This window comes from Antechinus flavipes, chromosome 1 (genome assembly GCF_016432865.1).
Source record: "Antechinus flavipes isolate AdamAnt ecotype Samford, QLD, Australia chromosome 1, AdamAnt_v2, whole genome shotgun sequence".
Taxonomy (NCBI): Eukaryota; Metazoa; Chordata; class Mammalia; order Dasyuromorphia; family Dasyuridae; genus Antechinus; species Antechinus flavipes.
The window spans coordinates 94479193-94491879 of record NC_067398.1 but is presented as its reverse complement, the minus strand read 5'-3'; the positions used below and the strand labels follow the sequence as shown (position 1 = coordinate 94491879).

Sequence of the window (12687 nt, the reverse complement as noted above, 5' to 3'; positions counted from 1 at the left end):
TTAAGGGACTCATCCCCAGAGAAATTCTCAGAGACCACATTCTGACTTTGCTTAATGGGCTGCCAAGTGACCCAGCTTCTTTACAAAAACAACAAGAGCAAGCATATTCAACAGATTCGATGGTCAGATTGTGTTGGTAGGAAGCAGCAATTGGGAAGCTGGTTTTAAGATTATAGAATTTGGAGCTGGGAGGAGGCTTAGAGCTCAGCTGCCTCATCTTACTCATAAGGAAGCTAGACCTTAGATAGGGGGAAAGAATTGGCAGAGGTCACATGAAGAGAAAGTAGCAAAGATAGAATTCTCTGAGTGCTGATTCGGATTGCTTTTTCCATCATGACACTGGCAGGGCAGTGGTAAGTAAGAGTCTCATTGGAATCCAGATGTTAGCCAAACAGAGATACAGAAGACAATAGGTGAAAAGAAGTAAGACCAGAAACTAGAAATTGGTGAAGGAAGAAGTAGCTATGGCAGTATTATTTGGGAGATTGCTAGGGACTCTACTCCCCTCACCCACAAAATCTCCTTTGGAAGACAAAAAAAGTTTGAATTTTACTCTTAGGGAAGAGACTTAAAACTTACGATAAAGAAAAAAATATATAAAATCATTTCCTTAGATCAAGTTTTTATATTAAAGATTGTCACATATCTCCCCAAAAGGTATATTCCTAGTAATGCATGTGTTCTTAGTAGCCTAGGTAAGCCAGAAGCAACAGGGAGGAATTAGGGTAGAATCCCACAACTTTGGTAAATGAGGATAGGAAAATGTATGTGGCTAATGAAAAACCTCCGGAAGCCAGAGATTGCAAGCCTGGCCATGGACAGCAGAATGAGAAACCACAGCCAATGTAGGGTCATTGATATTTCTGCTCTTACATCTGCCATGATCTTCTAGGCAAAGTTCTGGAGTTTTTCGATTTTTCAAAACCAGATAGTAAGTAGCCAAGGCTCTGAAAATTTCAAGTGGTAAACTGAGGGGCAGTTGGGTGGCTCTATAGATAGAGTGCTGGGCTTAGAGTCAAGAAGACTCATCTTCCTGAGTTCAAATCTGGCTTCAGACACTTCTTAGTTGTATGACCCTGGCAAATTACTTAACCCTATTTACCTCAGTTTCCTCATCTGTAAAATGAACTGGAAAAAGAAATGGCAAAACACTCTAACATCTCTAAACTTTAAGTGGTGTCACACAGAGTTGGATATAACTGAAAAATTATTTTTTTCCTATTTCTAGGTAATTATTTATTTATTTGTTTGTTTTTAAATTTTTAATAGCTTTTTTTTTTTTACAAGTTATATGCATGGGTAATTTTACAGCATTGACAATTAGCCAATATTTTGTGCAATTTTTCCCCTCCTTCTCCCCATCCCCTTCCCTAGATGGCAGGATGACCAATACATGTTAAATATATTAAAGTATAAATTAAATACAAAATAAGTATACATGTCCAAACAGTTATTTTGCTGTACAAAAAGAATCAAACTCTGAAAAAGTATACAATTAGCCTGTGAAGGAAATCAAAAAATGCAGGCAGGCAAAAATATAGGGATTGGGAATTCAATGTAATGGTTCTTAGTCATCTCCCAGAGTTCTTTCGCTGGGTGTAGCTGGTTCAGTTAATTACTGCTCCATTGGAACTGATTTGGTTCATCTCATTGCTGAAGAAGGACAGGTCCATCAGAATTGATCATCATATAGTATCGTTGTTGAATTATATAATGATCTCCTGGTCCTGCTCGTTTCACTCAGCATCAGTTTGTGTAAGTCTCTCCAGGCCTTTCTGAAATCATCCTGTTGGTCATTTCTTACCGAACAATAATATTCCATAATATTCATATACCACAACTTATTCAGCCATTCTCCAATTGATGGGCATCTACTAACTGAAAAATTATTGAAGAAAATGGATTTCTCCAGAACTGAGCCTTGAAGCTGTTTCATCTTTATCATTTTCATTTCTGAAGTCAGATCAAGAGGACAAAGCAGAATGGCTTTTGTTTTGTTTTTCTGTCATTTCACCTTAGCTGGCTTCCTCAAGCCACAGCTATTTGAAACAAACACATTTAGGTTCTCAGCTTGACTGGTCTTTTCAGATAATAAGACTCTCCTTCTCTTCACTTATTTCCCCTCTCAAAGAACTAATGTATTTAGCAGACTTCATTTCAGTTACATTATCCAGTACCTGGTAGTGATGATATTTTTACATAAGACAGAGCTACAATTCTGGGCCACAAAAGAATTTTTTTGAAGAGATTTGGAGCCAACAACTTTTTACTTTGAAGAAAAAAAAAACAGATTTTTTTTTATCTTCCTGAGACAAGAGACTGGACAGCAGGAGGGGCTGTCCTGATCTGGTATTCAACCCTAGGTGCCCCTGTGTGCCCATCCCCTAAAATTGAATCCATTTCATCAGCATAGAAGAGGTAGTTTGTATCTTTCTTAGCAAAAATGGGGATGGTAGTGATAATTATTCAGGGTTTTGAAGTCAGAATGCATGATTGCTATTATCATCTGTTAAGATTCAAATCTTAGGAAAGGCTAGGGTGGTAAGAGCTGGGAATTTGATAAGGAGGCCAGTTCCATTGTTGCCCAATTTGCACAAGTTCATATTTGCGAATTTTATTCTTTAACAGACACGCAGTCCCAGACACATTTGGGAAACCTCTCCACAGAACATTCAGGCTTCCTCTTTCTCTGATCTCTCTTTAGGTGGGAGATTGGCAAGTGGAGTCAATGTAGTTTAACCTGTGGAGTCGGCCTCCAGACCCGGGATGTTTTCTGCTCCCACCTACTTTCCAGAGAGATGAATGAGACTGTGGTACTGGCAGATGAGCTGTGCCATAAGCCCAAGCCCATTGTCGTACAAGCTTGCAACCGTTTCAACTGCCCACCAGCCTGGTACCCTGAGGAATGGCAACAGGTGAGAGCCACTGTTTGTATTTGCTGTGGGTAGGAGACTTGCCTGATATGCTGTCTTTCCTGCATTATTTAGAATTAGGTGATTGCTGAATGTATCTAGATCTGTCTACTAAACTCTCAAGTAAGAGTGTTAGATTTCTCTGATGGAATAAGAAAACATAGCGAGACACACTAGCTACCTTCTCTTATCTGAAAGGATGATGTGTGGAAGAAGTTTTGATCTCATTGAGTTAACCATAGGGAAATAACAAAGAATAATAGAGGGAAATAGTCAAAAAGAAAATCATGAAAAAATTTATCATCCAATGACCAACCTTACAGAACTGAAAGTCTTTCAATTTAGCTAGACTGGCTCTTAGAAAACATTGATGGTTTATACTTCAGACAATTCCATTTTGGTAGAACTTCTCAGAGTTTGAGAGCCATTGGCATAACTTTTGAGAATTCAAGGTAATGTTTACATTTCATTGAAGAATCAAAAAAAGTGGAGGATTCATACTCAAGGATTTTTATTCTATAATTGAGGTACCCCCTCTTCTAAGACAGGTTATAGATTTTTTTTACTTTAATAAGTTGCTGTAACTGAAAACATTCATCACCTAGCAAAGATTAATATTTAAGAATTATATGTTATGCCATTTGAATTAATGTTTATGATAGAAGAAAAACACAAAAAGATTGGGAGATCATAAATTTAGAGCTGCAACTTTGGCAGCTAGATGGCCCAGTAAAGAGAGCACTGGATAGAAATAGGAAGATCTGAGTTCAAATTTAACAATAAATTTGGTACTAATTATATAACCCTGGGCAAGTCATTTAGCCCTGTTTGCCACAGTTTCCTCATCTGTAAAATGAGGTGGAGAAGGAAAAACCACTCTAGTGTCTTCACAAAGAAAACCTCAAATGGGACTACAAAGATTTGGGCATGATAAAACAGCTGAACAACAACAAAAATTCAAATACTATCATAATGCAGATGAGAAAACTAAGTCTGAAAAAGTTTAAGGGACTTTAATAAAGCCAGATTGAAAGCATCAGACTTTACTTTCCATTCTCCCTAATATTCAATCAGTTTCTTGCCTTCCTAATTCCAGCTGCTCACCATATCTCACACTTTTCTCTCCTTCTATGACCAATCACAATAATCTCCTAATTACTCTTTTGGACTCTAATCTCTCTCCTCTTTTATCCCTCTTTGCATCATTGCTAAATTGATATTTCTAAAGAACAAGTCCAGTCATGTATAGCCCAAGAAGCTTCAGTGGTTCCTTAATACCTCTGTGACCCAATACAAGCATCTCTGTCTGGTTTCTATCTTTTCAAGAATATTACAGATTAGTCTCTTTTATACACATGATAGTCTAGCTAATCTGACATACTTGCTGTTTATCTGTCTCTTATTTCCTTAACTCTGTTACCCATTCTTGGAATGTTCTTCTCTTCACCTCTGCTTTTTGGAATCACTGGCTTTCTTCAAATGTCAGCCCAAATGATACGTCTTCCATAAAGCCTTTCTTGATTGTCTCAGTTGCTAGAGTGTCACATGATTTATAATTGGTTTTTGTACATTCTATGTGGTTTCCCTCAATGGAATATAAGCTTCTTGATGATAGATACTGTTTATTTTTACCTTTATATTCCCAAGACCTAACACAGTGTTTGATGCATAGTACATTCTTATGAAATTTTGAATGATCAATTTGATTTAACTTTGATCAATTAGACTGATTGGAACATATATGGCTATGTGCATAGATTTATTTATTTACAAGCCAGAAAGAGTCCAACTTCCTCCCTTTTATAGATGAAGAATCTAAGGCCCAGAGTTATTACAGTACTTACCAAGTCATTCCAAGAGAGAATGATTTCATTCCAAGTTCACAAAGATGCCAAATAGCAAAGGTCTCATGACCCCAATTCAAGTACCTTGTTACCTATAGAGAACCTCCCCCCAAATTTTTCAAATATGATCACTTTCACCATTGATTTATGTCAGGACCAGAGGAGCCTAGGAAGACTCGTAGAAATTATGAAGCCTTGGGTGAAGGCCATGGAGATGTGAATATTGATTTTATCACTACTTCCAATGGAAGATGATTATATTAGAAAGATATGGGCAATAAACAGCAGGCTAAGAAGATCATGTCAAAGGATAGTTTGCCTTTCTGAACTAATTTACAAAATTCAATACTGCTGGGTTCTTAGTCAGAGACAGAGTGCACATGGGACATGGCACATTATCGTGCCAATGAATAATATCTTTACTTGGAAACTTGCTGAAGGAGGAGTTTAATAAAATGAAAATTCATGCAGATAAAGAAGAGTCCCTAGATACAATGAGTAAACCAGATGCCATAGAGAGCTAGTGATTCTAAGAGACAGAGGTGAAGAAGGGGATACATTCCAGGAAGTATAACTCAAGACAAAATAATAGTAATGGAAATGTCCAAGAAGTCACATGACAGGAATAGAAATTATTGAAAAAATGAACAGAAGATCTTAAGAGAAAGAAACCCCTAAGTTTCATGAATATTTGGTAAGATGGAAGGACATGTTTTATTCAGGAAGAAGTATATAACACCCTGTGTCTAGATAGTTTTAGTCTCAGATTCCATGACCTTTAAGGAAGGAAAGCTAGATAGAAAATATTTGAGTCAGAAGGAAGGGAAGAAAAAATAGAAATTATTCTTACAACATTTTATTTTTTAATTTATTTAATTTTTGTCTATAAAATAAAACAAGCATTTCTGTAACATTGTATAATAAAAAAAGATGATTGCACATGAAACTGCACATCTATGTACAACTTACTATTCTTAACTGCATTTTATTATGGATTTTATCAACAGCTGGAAGATATTGAAGGCAAATTTCTCATGGAAATCCCCAAATTTCCAGAAGGCAGAAAGTATTCTTATTTGGAGACTTCTATTCAATTTAACAAACATTTATTAATCCTCTCCCATGGGAGAGGCATTTGTGATAGGGCTTGGGAGATACAAAAACAAAAATAAGAGTCCTTGCCCTGTAGGAGCTTATATTTTATCAAAAGAAACTGTTCATCTGTGTATGCTTATAAATTTTAAATTCACACCAAAGAAATGCAAAGTAATTTTGGTAGAGGCAACAGCACTGCATTTGGAGTAATCGGAAAGGGAATTCTATGTGGAGGTGCCCCTTGATTCAAGTTTTCAAGGAATATAGTAATGCTAAGGGGCAGAGATGAAGAGGAAGCATATGCTAGCCTAGGACTAGGAAGCAGCTGAGCCCTGAAATAAAAATAAGAAAGGGCATGTTATGTGGGAGAAACAGTAAGAATACAAGTTTGGCTGGAATATAGAATGCATGAGGAGTGATATGTATGAAGTCTGGACAGGTAGATTGGAGCTAGATTGTTAAGGGCTTTAAATGCCAAATAAAGGGAGGTTTTTTGCTAATTTTTTTTATTTGCTATTAGAAATAATATGTACCCTGAAGTTTCCTAAGCTGAGAAATGATGTAGATATACCTGTGATTTAAGACTATCACTTTGGCAACTGTGTAAGGCTATGAGAGAGATTAAACTCAAGGAGACCTTTTAGAAGACTATTACAGGTGAGAGATGATATAAAGGGCATAATCAGGCTTGCAACAAAAGGAGGATGATTAAGACTTGAAAACTGATTGGATATAGAGAGGAAAAGACACTGAAGCTTGGAGAATGATTGAATTTGTACTAGGGAAGTTATAAGTGGCAGAGGGTAGTAAAGAGAACATGAGTTCTGCTATTATTATGTTGAGTTTGAAATATTTATAGAATACAAGTTGAAAATGTCCAGTAAACATTTGATAAATAGAGTTAAAGTTCAGAAGAGAAACCAAAGAAAGTCATTTGGATCTGGGAATCTCTGGGTAGAATTGAAAATTAAATACACAGGAACTGATGAGATCAGAGGTCGGGAAGGTGAAAAAAGACAGGAGAAAAGAGTCCAGGACAGAGCCCTGGGATTAACACAAAATCAGATCATTTTAGCTTTTACAGGTCCTCAGTAACTCTTTCCAGAAAATTTGTTCAGCAACGTTAGCTTCCTCAGACTATTTCATTAAAACTAAAAGAAAACAAGCCATTATGTGATGTGTCTGGCAGAGTAAGTCAACAGTAACCGTGAAGCAATTCTCAGCTAATTGGCTCTTATCTCAGGACACTAGTGCGGTAGATTGGAGTGCTGACATTCTTTTATTCACACCACAGCTGTTAACAACACACTTGTCTTGGAGCTTTGGATTTCTCCACAATACCTCTTACAACAGCGGTGTGGGGTATACAACTCACAACAAGCTTTTGCATTTATCCGCTTATACACTGCTCCTGATCCAGAGAGTAGGCTTTTAAGCTTCTCTTTCTTCACACTCAGGCTACAATTTCGTTCTTTTTTTTCTTGTGCAAAGGAATAGGAAAAAAGTCTGGGAGATGTCTGAAAGGTCCATTTAAAATATGACAGACAACTGCTCTGCTGAGTGCTGAGTTTTCATTGGGACAAAAGCCACATCTCAGTGTTTAGTCAGACAAAAGTGTGATCAGGGCAATCCGTGTGTGGTTTTCCCAGAGAAAAAAACAGTGTAAATTGTATGGATCACCATCTGTCAAATGTTAATGTCACTTCCTTTGTTTTCTTTGAAGCCCATACTTGACAAATGGCAAATATCCAACATTTACTCATACTTGAATGGGAGGGAGAAAGAAGGATGTCTAAAACACAAACCTGTCTTAGGAATAATTAAAAGTATATGATGCAGAACTGTAATTTTGGCTTGGGTAGCTGCCTGGTCTTTCTTTGTTTCAACTATTCCTTGTGTTCATTCTTTTCTACTTTTGTTTCATCTTCTAGTTCTGCATGATGGCCCATGTCTTTTTAGTCCCAACATATTGCAAGTCTATTTTGAGATATGAGCTTTTTTTTTGTTTTTGTAGAGATTAAAATATTTTATTTAGTATATTTATTTTTTAATTATTTACTCAAAATATTCATTTATTAATATATTTATAATATTAGTAGTCTTCCTTAGTTTCTCATAAGTAAGGCATATTTTATTCTTTTTACTTTTATCTCCAGTGCTCAGCACATAGCAGGCATTTACTTTCCTCTTTACTGTCAGTTTTTCCATCATGGAATGGAAAACTATAAGTTTAAAATTTGGTCTTCTCCTGCCTTTGTTCTTCCTCATATCCAACCAGTCACCAAGTCCATTCAACTTTTCCTTTCCAATGTCTCTCTCTTTCTTTCATCCCCTCTTTTCTTTTTCTATTTCTATATATATAGTATAATTATAACAAAGGTCTAACTAGTCTGTATGTTTTCCATTTAATTTCTCCTGAAGATTAATTTTTCTAAAATACCTGTTTTGATCATGTTATTTCCCTGCTCAGAAATCTTCAATGGCTCTCCATTATCTATGTAAGAAAGTTAAGATTTTTAAACTTTTTTTAACTTTGATTTGAGACCCTAGAGGGCCTTGAGGCAATGTAGAATAGTGGAAAGAATATTAGATAAAAAGAATAGGTTTAAATCCTGGTTCTTTTACTTAACTACATGTATGACTTTGTTAGGCAGTCAACAAGAACATTTATTAAGCACTTACTATGTGTCAGGCACTGACAAAAACAAAGGCAAGGAACTCACATTCTAATAGAGGAAGACAATGAAAAGGAACTGAAAAGGTGGGGTAGGAGAAAATGAGGAGTTTCTGAGCCAGGGGCACAGTAACAAAGTTATAAAGTAAGACCAACCCAGAGAGGAATGAAGAATGGATGGGTGGGCCATTGCCCAAAGTGGAAAATTGGAGAAGGGAGCCAGCATGATGGAAAAATATTTCAGGGTAAAAAGATTCCAGGTGCTGAAGAAAGTTCCAGAGAAAACTTGAGTCATGGCAACAGAGTTCGTAGAGTCAGAAGCATAGCCGGGAGGACAATTCAGAAAAACGTTTCCTCAACTATAAAATGTGGGGTTTTGAATAGCTGGCTTTTATCTATCTCGTTCCCCAGTTTTATTTTTGATCTATGCCCTGAACAATCCATATTCTAAGAATCTCTTCTCAAACTATATTTCTTTTCTCAGATCTCTGCTTCCTGAGTCCTATCCATTCTTCATACTCAAGGCCAAGACCAGTCTCTTAGTCTCTTCCACAAAGATTTTTCTAACCTCTGCAGCAAAATGTCTTTCCCTTAGTTGAAATTTCTGTATAGTTTACTTCCTTTATCACATTTTCATACAATATTTTATGTAGCTATTTTCATATGGTCTCTACTTAGATATGAGCTTCTGGAAAGCAGGAATCAGGTCTTTTTTGCAGCAAAGAGTGTCAACCACAGAGTAAACAATGCATTGAGTACAAAATACCCAATATATTTGTGGATTTCCTGGGAAAAAAATCCCTATTCCTGATTGAATGCTAATTAAACATAGGGTATAAAGAATATTTTTGGAGTCTTTCCATCAGAAACTTGTATAAAACACAGCATTAATCCTACTTTGAACTAAAAACCTCATTCATTGTCTAATCCAACCTACACTGTCAAAGAATTCCCATCTATGATGACCCACAATTCGTTCCAAGTGTGGTCTCCCAGACTTATTTTGAAGTTTTAGTGAGGAGCCAGATAGATAGCACAGAGGATAGAGTGCTGGGTCTGCAGTCAGGAAAATTCATCTTCTTGAGTTCAAACATGGCATCGGACACTTACTAGCTCTGTGACACTGAGGAAATTTTTCCTCAGTTTTCCTCAATGTCATCTTCTGTAAAATGAGCTGGAGAAGGAATAGCAAATCATTCCACTATCTTTACCAAGAAAATCCTAAATGGGATCACAAAAAATCTCACACAACTGAAAAATTACTGAACAACACTGAGGAAAGCCCTCACTTCCTGAAAAGCAACCTATTCCACTTCAAATATCTCTAATTTATTTTTTCCTTACATAAGAATACATAAACATTTATAGAGAGCTTTACATTTTGCAAAGCACTTTATAAATAATACTTCCTCTTATCCTCTTGTGAACACTGGGAAGTGGGAGCTATTATTTTAGCCATTTTATAAATGAGGAAACTGAGGAAGAGAATGACTAACTGACTTGTCCAGGATCATGTAGCTTGTGTCTAAGGCAAGATTTGAACTCAGGACTATCCACTGTATCTCCTATATCTACTTTTTTCAATATACTTTCCACTCCTTATTCCTAGTTTTGTCTTAAGAGGATAAATAGACTAAATCTAATTCCTATTGCACATGCCAGACTTCCATTTACTTGAAGAGTGCTATTTTCTCTTTTCTCCAAGCTTATTTTATTTTATTTTATTGTCTCTCTTCTCCAAGGATATTTAATTCCCAGTTTTCTTGCCTAAATCCTCTATGCCATGGGAGGAAGATGGCTCGCCAGAGGGGTCATCCACCCCTGGACAAATTTCAGCTTTTCTATGACTTTCCTAACATGTGTCCCTTAGGACTGAGTCCAGGAGGGCATTTTTCTTCTTACCAGGGCAGAGCAAAAGTGTTTCTTGCTGTGGGCATAGTGGTAGTTACTTATTTCCCTTGGCATCTGATTAGCAACAGAGCTATAAGACTATATAAGGAGAGTAAATAAGAATCCCTTGTTTTCAGTATTTAGCATTAATTTATGGAAAGTCCTTGGAAGGCAACTCAATATGAGTCTTCTACCTTTCACCTCCCCAAAACTCATTAATGTTCTTTCTTTGTTCATTTTTATAAAAAGTCTCAGTCCTGACAGGAAAGGACAGATGGTTGGAAAGAACCAAAAGGAATGACATCAAATAAACTGGAGATTGTTTCAAAATCGTTTGTGCTTCTCCACATAAATTGTGTTTTATATAAAGCCTGGTGTCCATTTGTCCTACATGCAAATGTTGCACACATCTGGGCAGAGAGAAATAACCCCCCAGCTCCATTGCTTTCCTTTACTCCTAAAGGGGATTATGTGGCCCTTTCTCTATATTTTTTTTTCCTGGCATGTCTGTGTGCCAGCATGTGAAAGGATAATTTTGAGAAAGAAAAAAAGTTGCAATGATTGAATTGCAAATGCTTACCAATTATGTTTCCATTTCCCATTTTTCCTCCAGTGGATCAAATTAGATCAATTCCTGATAGTCATAAGTGTAACATTCCAATGACTAAAACAAAGCTTTATATAAGCTGTTTAAAATGTTCTGTGCTAAGAGTAATTCCATTAATATATTTATCTTGTTTACAAAAGCGTATTTCAGAAGGCAAATGAGAAGTCCATTAAAAAAAAAAAAGCAACAATAAGGATCTTTTCAGCAGAGATCAAAAGTCAAAGATCATGTTAATCCTTGAAAAGAGTTTTGTTTTGTTTTTAGGAGAAACAAAAAGAAAACCCACATTGATTTTTGTAATAGTAAAAGTACCCTCTATGGCCACTTGGGATTCTAGTGAATTCTACTAGCTTCCTTAAAAACTAATCTTGCTTCCATCTCTTGGAACTCCTAATTTCCTTTAAAACTCGGCTTAAATGCCAATTTCCTGTATGAAGGCCTTCCCCAACTCTCCAATTTTTAGCATTCTTCCCAAACTCACATAAACATAATAAATTATCTTGTATTTATTTCTTCATATGCATTTTGCATTGACTTAACTTTGCATATATTCTTTTTCCCCCTAAATCAATCAATCAAAATGAAACATTTATTAAGTACTAATTATGTTGTAGTCATTGTGCTAGTTACTAGAAATACAATTATTAAGAACACGGCAAATTCCACTTGCAAGATTATATTCTGATGGGGAAATGACTCCATACGCAAGTTTATATAGAAAAAATATAAAGAGAGCATCTAGATGTTCAGTGGATAGAGTGCCAGCCCTGAAGTCAGGAGGATGTGAGTTCAAATCTGGTCTCAAACACTTAATACGTCCTAGCTGTGTGACCCTGGACAAGTCACTTAACCCCAATTGTCTCAGAAAAAAAAAAAAGAAAAGAAAAGAAAGAAAGGAAAAAAATATGAAGAAAAGAAATTTTACTAAACTTAAAGTACTTAAGGAAAGGACAGTACTTAAGGTTAGGGAGCAAAAAAGTCATGTAATAAGTGAAGTTTGAGTTATGCTTTGATGGAAGGGATTTTTTTGAAGTAGAAATGTGGAAGAAGGGCATTCCAGGAATGGAAGATGGCCAGTGACAAGAACAGAAATGGAGGATGGCATGTCACATGCAAGGGACAGAAAGAATATTTTGGCTAGATCACAGGATATAGGAAGAGGAGAAATATACAATGAGACTAGGAATCTGTATTGAAGCTAGATTATGAAACAATTTAAAAGCTAATAATGAAGTTTATATTTTATCCTAGAGGCAATAGGATATTTATTCCTTTAATTTATTGATATTTATTGAATAGGGAAGCAGCTAGCTAAAGGATGGACTGGAATAAAGAAAGATGAGGCAAAAAGAACAATTAGGAAGCTATTGCAATAATCTGGGCAAAAGCTATGATGGGGCAATGACTATGAGTAGATAAAAGGGTTTGGATTTAAGAGAGTTTATGTAGATAAAAATAGTAACATTTAGCAACTATCTGAATATGTGGAGTAAATGAGAAAGAAGTAAGACTGATGGCAAGCTTAATGACCCAAGAAATTGGAAGAATGGTAGTGCTTTTAACAGAAACAGAGACATTTGGAAGTAAGCACTTGGGAGGAAAAGAGTTTGGATGCTTTCATTTTGATATGTCTTTGTCATCTAATTTGAAATGTGCAGTGGACTA

At 36.1% G+C, this 12687-nt stretch overlaps 1 protein-coding gene across 1 annotated transcript in view; it reads left to right on the top strand.

Annotated features, from left to right (window-relative positions):
- Positions 1-12687, top strand: part of ADAMTSL1 (ADAMTS like 1) — a 386862-nt gene that overhangs the window by 276014 nt on the left and 98161 nt on the right. The window contains exon 16 of the mRNA XM_051987060.1: positions 2705-2915. Coding sequence (XP_051843020.1) covers positions 2705-2915 — 211 coding nt within the window. The remainder of the gene's footprint in view (positions 1-2704; positions 2916-12687) is intronic.